General features: G+C 58.5%; 1 protein-coding gene across 4 annotated transcripts in view; it reads left to right on the top strand.

The window, feature by feature from the left end:
* Positions 1-12,131, top strand: part of VAV2 (vav guanine nucleotide exchange factor 2) — a 188,591-nt gene extending 176,460 nt beyond the window's left edge. The window contains exons 23-28 of one of the 4 annotated variants that reach the window (XM_044926526.2): positions 989-1,105; positions 3,763-3,850; positions 5,044-5,167; positions 5,990-6,076; positions 7,006-7,163; positions 9,775-12,131. In XM_044926526.2, coding sequence (XP_044782461.2) covers positions 989-1,105; positions 3,763-3,850; positions 5,044-5,167; positions 5,990-6,076; positions 7,006-7,163; positions 9,775-9,822 — 622 coding nt within the window. In that variant the 3' untranslated portion in view covers positions 9,823-12,131. The remainder of the gene's footprint in view (positions 1-988; positions 1,106-3,762; positions 3,851-5,043; positions 5,168-5,989; positions 6,077-7,005; positions 7,164-9,774) is intronic. The other 3 variants (XM_044926527.2, XM_044926528.2, XM_044926529.2) reach the window with 3 other exon arrangements.
* The last annotated feature ends 1,235 nt before the right edge of the window (positions 12,132-13,366 follow it).

Below are 13,366 nucleotides of genomic sequence, written 5' to 3'. Positions count from 1 at the left end.
GCAGTTGTGTCCGACTCTTAGTGACCTCATGGACCGTAACCCGCCAGGCTCCTCTGTCCATGGACTCTCCAGGCAAGAAGACTGGAGTGGGTTGCCATTTCCCTCTCCAGGGGATCTTCCTGACCCAGGGATCAAACCAGGTCTCCTGTATTGCAGGCAGATTCTTTACCATCTGAGCCATGTATTTAAGGCCAAAAGTTATCACTGTATTTGCTCACACAGTGCTTGATGAGAGAGGTGGGGCTGTTTGATGAATAAATGTGAGTGTGGATGTGGGAGGCGTGAGTCTCAAATGCAGGTCGGCCTAGGGTCTAGCTTTATCACCCCGTCTGCAGGCTCACCCGCTGCCTGGGACTGGGGCTCAGCCGCCACACCCGTGTCTCTGAGACCCCAGGGTCTGTTCCCTCTAGTGCACTATTCACTGCATTTGAATGTGGAGGGTGGAGGACTTGCCTGTGATTCTTCACTTGATGCACAGAACTTCAGTTTTCTAATGAATCCATTTACAGAAGTCCCAACTCAGCCCTACAGGGAGGTGCGAATGGGGTCAGGCTTTGTTCTGGAGAAGAGACGGGCTGTGGGTGGGCTTCATTTTCATAGAGATGGAGAGAAAAGCTTCCAGACACAAAGGGTTAGAACACAAAACAAGACCCTACGTGAGCAGTTGGTGTTTTTTTCTTCTTCCTAAACAGTAAGAATTTGGAAAGGACATTTTGATCTAATGCCTTTTCCCTGAATGCCTCTTGCAGACCCTGGGTTCTGGAGGGTGAGACCCGGGTGGACTGGCTGGGTCTGGGCCCTTTTCTCGACCCTGTGCGCTGGCGCGCAGATGCCCCGCCCCCGTCTCCTCTGGGCCCCGCCCACCCCTCGCCCCGCCTCCTGGGGGCGTGGCCTCGCTTCCCAGTAGGCCCTTAAGCAGTGAGTTAGAGGCCGGCTGGTTGTCCTTCAGGCCGTGTGACACGCGGCTCCGTCTCCCCCTCTGCTCCAGGTTTGCCGGAAATATGGAGAGGCAGCAGACCGACAACCTGCTCAAACCCCACGCCAGCGGGACCTACCTAATCAGGGAGCGGCCGGCGGAGGCCGAGCGCTTTGCCATAAGTATCAAGTACGTGGAGCCTGGGGGTCAGGCAGACCCCTGCCCCGGTGCCGTTCTGAATTGGGGCGTCCACATCCCCACCAGATCCTGGGCTTGCTGGGTGTGGCCTTGGGACGTGCCGCCCACACTGCGCACTTTAGGCATGAAAGGCTTCAGCCCACGGCCTTGGGCTGGGATCCCCCTGCCCCGAAGCTGCCCCCTCCTGGGTCTCCTGTCTCCTCTTCAAAGGACAGAAGCCGGCTGGTGGCTGGTCGCCACTGGCACAGGACCCACCCTGGACCAGCGTCTCGGGCCAGTGAATAGACGGCTCCGGTTTGCTGTGACCTCAGCGGGGTCAGGAGCCCCGAGCAGGGTGGTCTGTGTCCAGGGAAGCCCTCCTCGGGTCTGCTGGGTGGGTGCTGGGGCGGGGGGTGGGGGAGGTCCATGGCAGGGCCACTGGGTGCTTCGAGTGAGTAACAGAAGTCTGGTATCAAGTGAGTAACAGACGTCGACATGAGGGAGCAGTGAGGCCCTTTCTGTAGGAGGCAGGAGCGCCTCTGGCTGTTAGGGGCAGACAAGAACCAAGCTCAGCGGGGCCACACCCAGGTCCTGAAGACACAGCCCACTCCCATTCTTCCGTTTCAGCTTTTGCTCTCCGCTCTATCTACAGCAGCCTCCTCTACATCTGGGCCCAGTGGGGGCTGAGGGCATGGGTGCCCCAGCAGTGGGGGCCAGTGATGACCTGAGCACTTGCCACTGGCCAGCATGCATGTGCGCACGTGTGTGTACATGTGTGAACGTGTGTGAGCGCATGTGAATGTGTGTGAGTGCTGAATGTGTGCACACATGTATGTGCACATGTGTGTTGTGTGAACGTGTGTGCACATGTGAGCGTGTGCGTGCGCGTGCACATGTGTGAATGTGTGTGCGTGGGTGCACGTGTGCACATGTGTGAGCATGTGCGAGTGTGTGTGTCGTGAGAACGTGTGTGTACGTATGTCATGAGAACATGTGTGCACATGTGTGAACGTGTGTGCGTGTGTGAATGTGTGCACGTGTGTGAACCTCCCCCTTCCCCCCCACATTACTGAGGGGTCTGCAGGTGGTCATTCCCTGGTCATCCAGGGCAGGGTCCCACTGTACAGAATGGCTCCTGGGGGACCTCCAGGTGGAAGTGCTGCAGGTCAGGATCTGGGGAACCAGGAGGAGTTGAAACTGAAGATGAGACCCCTCACCCAAGTGGACAACCTGCCTCGGTCCCCACGGCCTTTCTAAGAGGCCCCACAAATGTTTGGGCCTGAAAACAACGCACTGGTTTTTCTAAAATGCAAAAACCAGAGGACGCCTGAAAATGTTCACTGAAAGCGACAGCTGTCCAGTGACCTCCAGCTGGACATGCCCTGGGCCACCTGGCACATGGGACTGCTCTCGAGCAGAGGTCAGCTGTACCTGCCATGGGTGATGGGGCTTGGTGAGGTGTGTGGCCCAGTGTGGGTGGGGCCTCCCACAGCAGCAGTCTTGGCAGGGCCCCAGGAGAGCAGAGGAGCATGAGGCTTGATGGCAGGTCCGCGGCAGAGGTGTCCCTCACCTGATGGGAATTCATGGCACACCTTCTGGGTGCCGGGCCCGCAGGGCTCTGGAGTGGGGCTCAGAGGGCCTTGTCCAAGGAGCTTGGCAGGGGGGAGGTGAGCACACTCACTCACTTTGAATCCAGGAGAAGCAGGGTTGGGGCTGTTCCACAAGGCCCCACTGGGGAGGAGGCTGGCCAGCTTGCGTACGCTTACTTAACAGCTCTTTATTCCATTCACTGGTTTCCAGATGGTAAGCCAACCTTGCATTCCTGGAATGTTGCATTTATCCGTGGTGTAAAGTCCCTCTCATATGTCGGTGTGTATAGGTGTGCATGGAGAGAGAGTCACTCTAATGATGGTCTGTTGAGGATTTGTGCCTCTGTTGTCCTAGAGGATGTTGGGGTGTGGTTTTCTGTACTCATGATGTCTTTGGCTTTGGAGTCCGCTGGCAAGGGGCGGGGTGGTATTTGGAAGGGAAGGGGTACGAGCTCTCCTTTGAGGCCACATTTGAGTTGAGATCTGGGACACGAGGCAGAGTCCTGAGGGTGGCAGGATGCTGAGCATTCCGGGCTGAGGGTGCAGCCCATGCCGGGGCCTTGAGGGCCTGTGCTTGGTGTGTCTGAGGAAGAACCCCTCCAGGGGCGAGGGTAAGGAGGAGGAGAGTCTTAGGAGGCAGTGGCACAGCTGGGGTGAGGCCGCGCCCCTCGGACCTCACAGGCTGAGGTCAGCAGAAGCCTCAGGGCTGGGGCGGGGGCAGGCAGGGAGGGGGTCGCGGGGAGGGGGACGTCCCCAGTGCAGACAGCAAGCAGCATCTGGGATGGACGTCTCCACGGGGCTGCGGGGAGGACGGGTGTGGGGCTCTGGGGCCCGAGGCCTTGGCTGACCCGGGAGTTTGGGCTTCAGACAGACCAGGTGGCCTGGTGGATGGATGGGCAGACAGTCGGAGGCAGGCCCAGGCTGGGGCGGGGGAGAGGGCCGAGAGGGAGCAGCGACGAGCAGGAGGTGTGGGCCGGGGGCCCAGGTCTTTGCTCCAGCACACGCGCAGTGAGCCCGGAGCCCTGCGGGGCTGGGGCCGCGCGGCCTGCAGTGACCACCACGCCTGTGTGCTTGGCCTAGGTTCAACGATGAGGTGAAGCACATTAAGGTGGTGGAGAAAGACAGCTGGGTCCACATCACAGAAGCCAAGAAATTTGAGAGCCTCTTGGTACGTGGTCCTGGGGAGCTCCCACCGGCCTGTCCCCGAAGGTGGGAGGAGGGCCCAGGTCTCCCACTGAGGCCACCCCGGGGAGGAGCGGCCCCCCACAGCCCCTCCTGCAGGCCAGGCTCCCAGTGGGGAAGGCCCAGCAAGTGTCCCCCACCGCTGGGCTAGGGGCCGCTCTTCTACGGTAGGGTCGGGGGGTCCTTCCAGTGTGAGAAAGATCCAGGAAAGCTGGTCTGTAAGGCACCTTGGGACCGGTAAGGCAGCTCCCAGGTCAGGACCTCTGTCCCCCAAACCCTGAGGTGGCCAGCAGGGTCACCAGCCTCCCACAGCCCGTTCACGCCAAGCCTCTGCAGGAGCCAGAAACCGAGGCCCAGGGAGGCTGCATCCAAGTCTGGTTGCCGGCTGGACTCATGCACATGGGGCTTCTGGTGCCTGCCCCCGCCTCGCCCAGAGCTGTCCCGGCCTAGCCGGAAAGCCATGAATACATGATCAGCCCTCCTTAAGATGATTTAAAGTTAGACCCAGTGTTTCTTTGCTCAATCACACGTGTTGCGTGTGTGGAGACTGTCTAACCCGAGCACGTGGGCTCTCAGATGTCCCACTGTGGCTGCAGGAAAGCACACGGTAAAAGGGAAAGTGCCCACAACGTGCCCCCAACCCTGACGTTCTTGTTTCAGGGTGAGTCCCCCCAGCCTGGAGTGGAGCCCAGGCGTGGCTTATGGGCTCCTTTTCCAGACGATGCCACTGTTCACACGGGACCCAACCTTAGTTTACCTGTGGGCACAGTGAACACTCACCAGGGGGACGGCCCTCTCTCTTCCAGCCCTGCCGTAGCTGCACGGCACTCAGTCACGTGGATACGCTGTGCATTCTAGAAGCACTTCCCTGCTGTTGGGTGGTTGGGGGTTTCTGATTTTTTCCTGTTGTGAAGCATGTTGCAGGGCGTGTCTGTGGCCATCCATCCTGGCCTTCTTCCCGCGGCTCTTCCTTTAGAAATGTTTGGGAGAGAAATTGCAGGATCAAAAGTCTTTGCCATACTGACTGCGCCCCGCCCCCTGTCTGGGAGCTGAGGTCGGGGGCGGCTAGGAGGAGGAGTAGTTCCTGAGTCGAGGACCTGAGGCCGGGGCAGAGGCGGGGCGGGGCGCCCGGGAGGACTGCCTGGAGGCGGAGGCAGCAGTGCCGTGTACGTCCTGCAGGAGCTGGTGGAGTACTACCAGTGCCACTCGCTCAAGGAGAGCTTCAAGCAGCTGGACACCACGCTCAAGTACCCGTACAAGGCCTGGGAACGCACAGCCTCCAGGGCCTCCAGCCGGTCTCCAGGTAACGCCCCCTCCAGGAAGGCTTCCGGTGGACCTCCCTGACCTAGGCCCGAGCCCCTTCCCGATTCCCGCCCCTGGGAGGGGTGGCCCAGGTCCCCCAGCTCTTCACCAGCACCGTGCCTAGCCAGGGTGCCCGGGCAGCCCCGTGTGACCGGTCGGGAGTGCCAGCTCTGAATCCTCCAAACTCCAACTGCTCCAAACCTTGGTGCCTCTGTCTGGAGGTCAGCATGGGGAGGGAGCCAGGGCAGGTCCCTTCTGTCCCCAGATCCATCCCTGTGCCCCAGCCCCCTCTCCCGCCACCTCCCAGGGACCCTGGCTGCCAGGGAGCCAGAGCTGGGACCTCGACTTGGGGATGGGGCTGCCTGGCACAGACGGGGCCCAGCTGGAGAGACAGGCAAGGTGGGCCCGGGGCTCCGTCTTGGAGCCACCCTGCTTCGTCCCGCTGCAGGGGTTCGTAGAACCACAGGGCCCCCCACTCCGGGCAGAGCAGGCCAGAGAGGAAGCCAGGCCTTCAGTGAGCACCTCCTGAGCTCAGTGCGGGGCTGGGCCCTTCAGCGAGCGCCTCCTGAGTGCAGGCATGAGGCTGGGATCTCTGCACATGTCCTTTCCTGCATCCCTGCTCCAGCCTGCCCGCTGGGAGGAGGTGGTCCAGGACAAGGTGCTGGGGGCGGGGCTAGGGCAGCTGTGTCCATGCCCAGGTGGGCCTCAAGGCTCCAGCTGCCCTCATGGCGCCCTGGGCAGGCCCCCCCCAATCCCTGCTGCCTGTGACTGCGTGTGGATGCCCCCAGCTCCCCTTTTCACCTTCTCTCTCGCCTCTTTGCAGCTTCCTGCGCTTCCTACAACTTTTCTTTTCTCAGTCCTCAGGGCCTCGGCCTTGCTTCTCAGGGCTCTTCCACGCCTTTCTGGTCAGGTACCGCTGCTGCTCGGGGGCATGGGGGGCCCGGCCTGCCACCAGCCGACCCACAGCCCCAGCCTGACCGTGTCCACAGCCACTGCAGCCGGGGCGGGGCGGGGCAGGCGAGCTGGATGCTGGCGGGGGTGGGAGGGGGGCTGCTGCAGCTCCTGTGGATACTGTTGGGCTCGGCCCTGCCCTCGCCTTTGAATCGCTCACCCCGTGACCCCTCCCCAGCTCATCAGCCACTGCCCCTACTGCTTCCCGGGAGCTTGGCCTCTGAGAGCAGCAAATGGCCCAGCGGCCCCTTGAGGGAGGTGGGAGCAGACCAGGGTGGGCCCCGCTCGGCAGCAGTAACAAGGACTTGTGGGACTCGGTGCAGAGGGACAGTCTTGACTGGCCCTGACCGCTCAGCCCGCTGCTGCCAGAGGCAGAGCCCACCCAGCAGCTGTTCATGCAACACCCCCCATCATCGTGTCCATTGCCACCTGTCCATCAGGACTCCCAGGTCCCGGGCCACGCTGGTCCAGTCCGGTTTCCAGTTTGGTTTGGGGTTGGACACCAGTGCCCTGGGGTCCACTTCCAGGCCCTTGTCAGGGTGACAGCTGGGGCTGGGCAGCGGTCACCCTGCAGTCCACTCATGTGTTGCCCAGACTCTGGGCACGTGGGAAGGCCCTCAGAGAGCTGTGATGGCCCCCAGCGCGGGTGGTGAAGCTCTGGCTCCAGCCCGGAGCAGCTCACATGGCCCACATGCCTGCAGCCTGGGCACCCCCAGAGGACTGAGGGGCCCTGGGATTGGAGCCTGGTCTGTCCTTCTGGTGTCTTTGTGCTTGACAGCCTCCTCTGTGGGCACAAGGCCGGGCCCCGGGGGAGAGACCCAGCTCAGTCTGAGGACCCCCACCCTGGAGGCCCCGATGTCACCGTGTGACGCCACCCATCTCCCCCAGCAGTGTTCACACCCCGTGTCATCGGCACGGCCGTGGCCAGGTACAACTTTGCCGCCCGCGACCTGCGGGAGCTCTCGCTGCGGGAAGGTGACGTGGTGAAGATATACAGCCGCATCGGCGGGGACCAGGGCTGGTGGAAGGGCGAGACCAACGGCCGGGTGAGTGGGTCGGCCTGGCCCCTGGCCCCAGTCGGAGACCCCAGCTCACTCTGGGGCTTGGGGAGGCAGGGCTCAGGCTGACACCAAGCACCACCCTGCCCAACCCTGTGCCCTCTGACCTCGCCCGGAAGACTTAGTGTCCACAGGCTCCGCGAGCTGGGGTCAGGTTGTGAGGAAGTGACTTCCTGGCTCAGATCTGGACCCCGGCTGCTCTGACCCTGTGTCCGTACTCAGCCCTATTCTGGGGTCCATCGTGGTGAAGGCAGAGACAGATGTTGGGTGCAGTCTTCAAGTCACTTGCTTGTGCCCGACCCTCTTTGCAGGCAGGTTGCCTCGGGACTGAGAGCAGAGCCTGGGTGCCATCACTGGGTTCCTGCCATTCCTTAAGACTCCGTTTACACCTTGATATGGGAAGCGACGCATAGTGTCCCCACCCAGCCTGCGACTCAGACCCATGGCTCCTTATCCCGGTACCCTGTCTGGCCTCCCTGGCTTTGAACGGTTCCATTGGCATTCACCCAACAGGGTACCTGAGCTCCACAAACCACTGATTCGGAAACGTCCAGCTTTTAGGGGGCTGCAGCTGCCCATAGATGTGGCCAGACTTGGCTCCCGTCACTCACCGTTCCCTTGCCAGGCGGAGAAAACTGGTCTGCCTTCACCTGGCATGTTGTCTGCCCTTGGAGACCCCTGGGTCTGACCTTGTTTCCATCTGACAGCCCTTCAGAAGTATGAGGCCACTGAGTTCTAGGCAGTTGACCTAGAGGGCTGGGACCACTGGCTCTCAAAGTGTTGAGAGGCGCCTGGAGCTTCATAAGCACACACCTGGGCCTTCACTTGATGACTTGGTTCAGTGATATCTGCTGAGTTTCTGCACTATAAATGAGCTGTAATTAATAAGTAATATGCAGGATAATACTTTGAAATCAGATAAATAGCCTATTCCTCATCAGACTTTCACCTACTGGTTTTATCATTCATTGATTAATTTTGCCTATTCAGTTATTTCTATCGTGGTAGAAAATAGTGATTTTCTATCTTTTCTTTGACACTTCTTGGTGGGCATTCTACTGAAAGAAAAGGCTTTCACTTCTCTACTTGGTCGTTCCCGCCCCTTGCCCCAAAAATCAGTCATCTGTCCACCAAGACCTGCTTCCTTTATGTGAGCCATTGTATGGAGTTCATTTTTGCAGAGTACTTTTACTGGAACTAGAATTCTAGGCTGGCAGCTCTTTTATTTCCGCACTTTGAGGATGTCTTTCCATCGCCCCCAGTCTGCCATCATTTCTGTATAAAAGTCCGTCAACATTCTTACGGTGGTTCCTTTGCAAGAAACGGGGCTCCACGTGGGGAAAAAAAAAATCTTTGCTTTTCATCAGTTTTACCAGAATGTGCCTATGGGTGTTTTTTTTTTTTTTTTCCCTGTATTTACTCTGAGATTTGCGGAGCTTTCCGAATGTGTGGCTTTACGTTCTTCATCGGTTTTGGAAGTTTCCTCAGCTATTGTGTCTGCTCCATTTTCTCTCTTCTCTTTCTGGGGCTCTGCTCGCAAGTCTTTCCCTCCGTGCTGTTGTTTGGTCCCTGAGCCGCGTCTGACTCTGCGACCCCGTGGCCCGCAGCATGCCAGCCCCCGTGGCCCGTGTGTGACTCGCGTGGTCTCCTGTGGTTTTCGTCCATTTCCCTGGTTTCCCATCTCGTTCCTTTTTGTTGCCTGACCCTCCAGTGTCTTCTGTTTTGTCTCTTCTGCTCTTTATTTTAATCATTATGTTTTCAGTTCTGGGATTTCTATTTGATTTCTGATTTCAGTTCTCTGGTAAGATTTTCTGCTTTTTCATCAGTTTTCTGAAGCAGACAAGTGGGGGTTACTTACATTTCCTAACGGATGACCCCAGTGTCTGGATTCCCTGTAGATTTGCTTCTGCTGTCTGTGTTTTATCGAGTTTCTGTCACTTGGGCCTGATTAAATGCCAAGCTTGTGCATAAAGCACTGCAGAGGCTCTGGATGGATGCTGTTTTCCTCTGGAGAGGGTTTAACTTTTTGTTGTTGCTAGCAGTTTGCTGGTGGGCAGGCTGTCTGGAGCTGCTTGGGGCTGGTGCATTCCAGGGTCATCGCTACCCCTGGGCCTTGGCTCTGCTAGGTTTTTTCCTCTTCTCCAGGGCCTGTCTCAGGACAGGCCTGCCTTAGAACAGCAGCCTTTTAAAGAATCCCCCAACTCCACAAGCCTCCACTCACCCTCATCCTTCACACACAGTTCCCGATAGCTTCCCTGACTGCTCAGTTGGTAAAGAATCCACCTGTGATTCAGGAGACCCTGGTTCAGTTCCTGGGTCAGGAAGATCCGCTGGAGAAGGGATAAGAAACCCACTTCAGTACTCTTGGGTTTCCCTTGTGGCTCAGCTGGTAAAGTATCCACCTGCAATGCAGGAGACCTGTGTTCGATCCCTGAGTTGGGAAGATCCCCTGGAGAAGGGAAAGGCCACCCACTCCAGTATTCTGACCTGGAGAATTCCATGAACTGTATAGTCCATGGGGTCGCAAAGAGTCGGACATGACTGAGCGACTTTCACTTTCTTCACACAAACACTTACATGAGTCTGACATTGTTTTCAGGTCGGCTGGTTTCCTTCAACGTATGTAGAAGAAGAGGGCGTCCAGTGACAGCAAGATCACGGACAGGACTCGCGGATTTTCTTGGACGAGTTGCTCCAGTGATGAAGTCTGTCTCTAGCTCTGCAACTCAGAGGGGAAATGCCCGCCAACCTTCCAGTCTTCAACAGCCCATGGGGATGGGGAGGGGGTTCAGAACCTACATGTGATCTGTCCTGCCGTCAGTCTGCCCTTGGTGGCCTGTCCTGGGTATGCTGCTTGTACATAAAGGAAATCTGGGCCAGCCCTGGGTGCCAAGGAGAGGGAGTGCCCATGGGTGGCATCCTGAGCCGGGTTCTGGGTGACAGCTGAGGCCAGAGCTCACCTTGCCCCTGTCCTGTCAAGATGGCCTTCAGGAGCCTGGGTTTGAAAAGCAGGTGCCATCCAGGGAGGGCTGGGCTCTGCGGAGGGGACCTTCCCCTGGCCCCTTCCATTTGGCCTCTGGACCCTCAGCCCTCCTGCATCCCGCTGCTCCCAGGGGGAGGCTTCAGGCCTTGAGAAGCAGAAGGGCCCAGAGCAGGCCGCTGTGCCTGGGGACAGAAGGGGGCATCACCAGGGCCTGTGCAGCCCCTCGGGCTCCCACTGTCCCTCTGCACCAGGGGCATGCAGAGACCCCCGGGGAGGCCCCCGTCTCAGCCGGGAGCCTTAGGAACGATGAAGCTGCCAGCCCTGCTCCCCAGTCACAGGTACTGTCTCTGCCCAGAGTCCTTGGTGTGTGTCTGTCCTGTCCTGCTGCCGGTGGGTACATGGTTTATAAATGCTGATGAGGGCAGGAAGCAAACGGAGTTTGCTGCTCGCTCGGTGTCTGCTGCTCACACTCCTCTCCAGAAGGATGCCCCAGCCCGCCCCCCACTGCCCCCGAGCAGGCGGGGGGGCCTGCTGCGTCTCCCACATCCTGCCAGGTGGCCACTGAGAGTCTGCCCAGCCTTTGCACAGATGTTGGTTCTAGCCCTTGGCAAATCTTCCAAGACTCCTGCAGCCTGTGAAACGGGGCCTGTGGCCAGCCCTGAATAAGTGCTCTTGGGGGTGACTCCACCCCCTGGACTTCCCCCTCCTCACTCCTCCTGGCCCTTGACCTCTGGCTGGCTTGGCCAGCCCCCATTCTCTCAGCCTGGATGTTGCATGAGTCCCAGCAACACTGTCTCCTCCCAGCTCTGTGCCAAAGCTGCTGCTGCAACCTGGGCCTCGTGGGTCCCCCTTTCCCAGGGCTCAGCTGCACAAGGTCGGCCATTGCCAAGGCTGGGCCCTGCTGGGGTGGGTGCTGGTGGCCACGCAGCACCCTGGGGCTCCTCGGAGGTCAGCCTCATAATCTCCAGGCTTGGCTGGCACAGCAGCCTTCTGGCTTGGGGAGGAGGTGGGGAGGGGTCTCAGAGGGCGTGCAGCAAGCAGGAGGCGGAAGGCAGGCAGCAGAGGCTTGGGGAGTGAGGGTGACAGGATCACGTTTGGGGTGGTGGGCAAGGGAGAGGTGGGGAGGAAGAGTTTTTCACGGAGAAAGCAGACCCGAAACTTGCCATCAGGGCGCACCCAGCACTTTGCACGTGGCCTCTGCTCAGCTGGCCCAGCCGCCAGCCACGATGGGAGGGGAGGAGACCAGCTGCCCTCGTCGTGTTTACAGTTGTTGGAAAGGTTTTGGTTTTCGTTACTGTTGTTGGGGTTTTGTTTTGTTTTGTCTCTTTTTTTTTGGTTTGGCTTGTTTTCTTTTTAAGAGAGGGGGAAAAAAAGTTTGTAATTATTTCCTCCAAAGCTCCCATTATATATCTGTGAATAATAAGGAAGAGATTTTATAATAGCAGAAAGTAATGTATATTTGGAGGTCATTGTGAAACAGGGCTTGGTGGCAACAAAGGACACTGAGAGAACCCTACATGGAAGCCTGGCTCTCAGAGAACCCTGCGTGGAAGCCCGGCTCTCAGAGAACCCTACGTGGAAGCCTGGCTCTCAGAGAACCCCGCGCGGAAGCCCGGCTCTCGGAGAACCCCGCGTGGAAGCCCGGCTCTCGTGACTGTTCTGCTTTGGTTTTGTTTGTCTGGAGACTCGTCTCAGTTGGGTTAGTTTTCGCACTGCTGGCAGCAGGAAGGGAGAGGACTGGATGCAGGCTGGGATGCGGGTAGTTTCAGCACGACACGGACCGCCTCTGGGGGGGCTTCGGAGCTGGGACCCGAGATTAGCTGTGAACCCTTAGGAGCCCGATGCATGCAGGTCAGGGGTCTGAGGGTCCTGCAGCTGGCGGTGACCCCAAACAGAACACAGACTGTACATTTGCCAATAGGTTTTTTCAGACCACGGTTTCTACTGCAAATAAACCTGAGTTCTTTTCTGCACGAGTGGCTGGCCTTTTGTGCTGGGGAGGAGGGCGTGGTTGGATTCTTCTGTCTGTGTGCAGAAGGTTCTACCCATCTGGATACTGTCAGCCCAGGGGTGGTGGCCTGGGTCAGACGCGGGCCTTGGGGTGACGGCCTCAGGCACAGGCTGGGGGTCTGGAGGGATAATGATCCTGGGCCACCAACCAGGTGTCTCCAGGCTGGCCCAGGTCACAGGTTTCCTGTGCAGCGTCCTGTGACCCCTCCAGCAGCTCTCAGAGGCGGCCATCTCTTCCTCTGGATGGGGTTCAAACCCCAGCCCTGCTACTTGGGCGTGCCCGTCACCTCCTGAACCTGTTTCTTTATATATACATGTTGGAGATAAAACACAGTTTCTCCGGAGGGTAACTGTGGCCTGTGACCAGAGAAAGTCAGAATAGTGCAGCCTAGACCTATTCTTCCCTTATGGGGATGGAGTCTAGAGGCAGTGATGCAGGGTGGCTTGGTGCCCCCACCCCCTCCCTACCCCCAGACTCCTCTCATCTTCAGCATATACTTCCCTCTTCATAGTTAGCTCATGGTCCAAGGTGGCTGCTAGAGCTCCTGCCATCAAGGCCTTGAGCAGACACAGAAGCTGACACAGCACTCCCCCTTATCCTGCTCACACGCTTGGGCATATAGCCACCCCTGGCAGCACTGGAGGCTGCTGGTGCAGGTCCTGGGCTGGGTGTACAGCCTGGAGAATGTTGGGTTCTGCTGCTGCAGAGACGTGACCAGACAGGCCCCACCTCGGGGTGGTAAGGGTCACTCAGAGTCTAGAGCACATCGGGTGCTCAGCAGGTGTCAGGTTTTATTATAAAGCAAGGAGGCGAGGGCAGGTGTTTGAGGTGACACGGCTGGAGAGAATGGGAGGTTGCCCCCGTCTCTGGTCTCCAGGACCTGGCTCGGGCTGGTACCCTGACAATCTGACGGGGGGCCAGCCCCTCTCTGAGAATCTCAGGTCTTGAGAGTCCCTTGGACTGCAAGGAGATCCAACCAGTCCATTCTAAAGGAGATCAGTCCTGGGTGTTCATTGGAAGGACTGATGTTGAAGCTGAAACTCCAGTACTTTGGCCACCTGATGCAAAGAACTGACATTTGAAAAGACTCTGATGCTGGGAAAGATTGAAGGTAGGAGGAGAAGGGCACGACAGAGGATGAGATGGTTAGATGGCATCACCAACACAATGGACATGGGTTTGGGTGGATTCTGGCAG

This window comes from Bubalus bubalis, chromosome 12, assembly GCF_019923935.1.
Source record: "Bubalus bubalis isolate 160015118507 breed Murrah chromosome 12, NDDB_SH_1, whole genome shotgun sequence".
Classification (NCBI taxonomy): domain Eukaryota; kingdom Metazoa; phylum Chordata; class Mammalia; order Artiodactyla; family Bovidae; genus Bubalus; species Bubalus bubalis.
The sequence above is the reverse complement of the archived record's forward strand: the minus strand, read 5'-3'. Positions and strand labels throughout refer to the sequence as shown.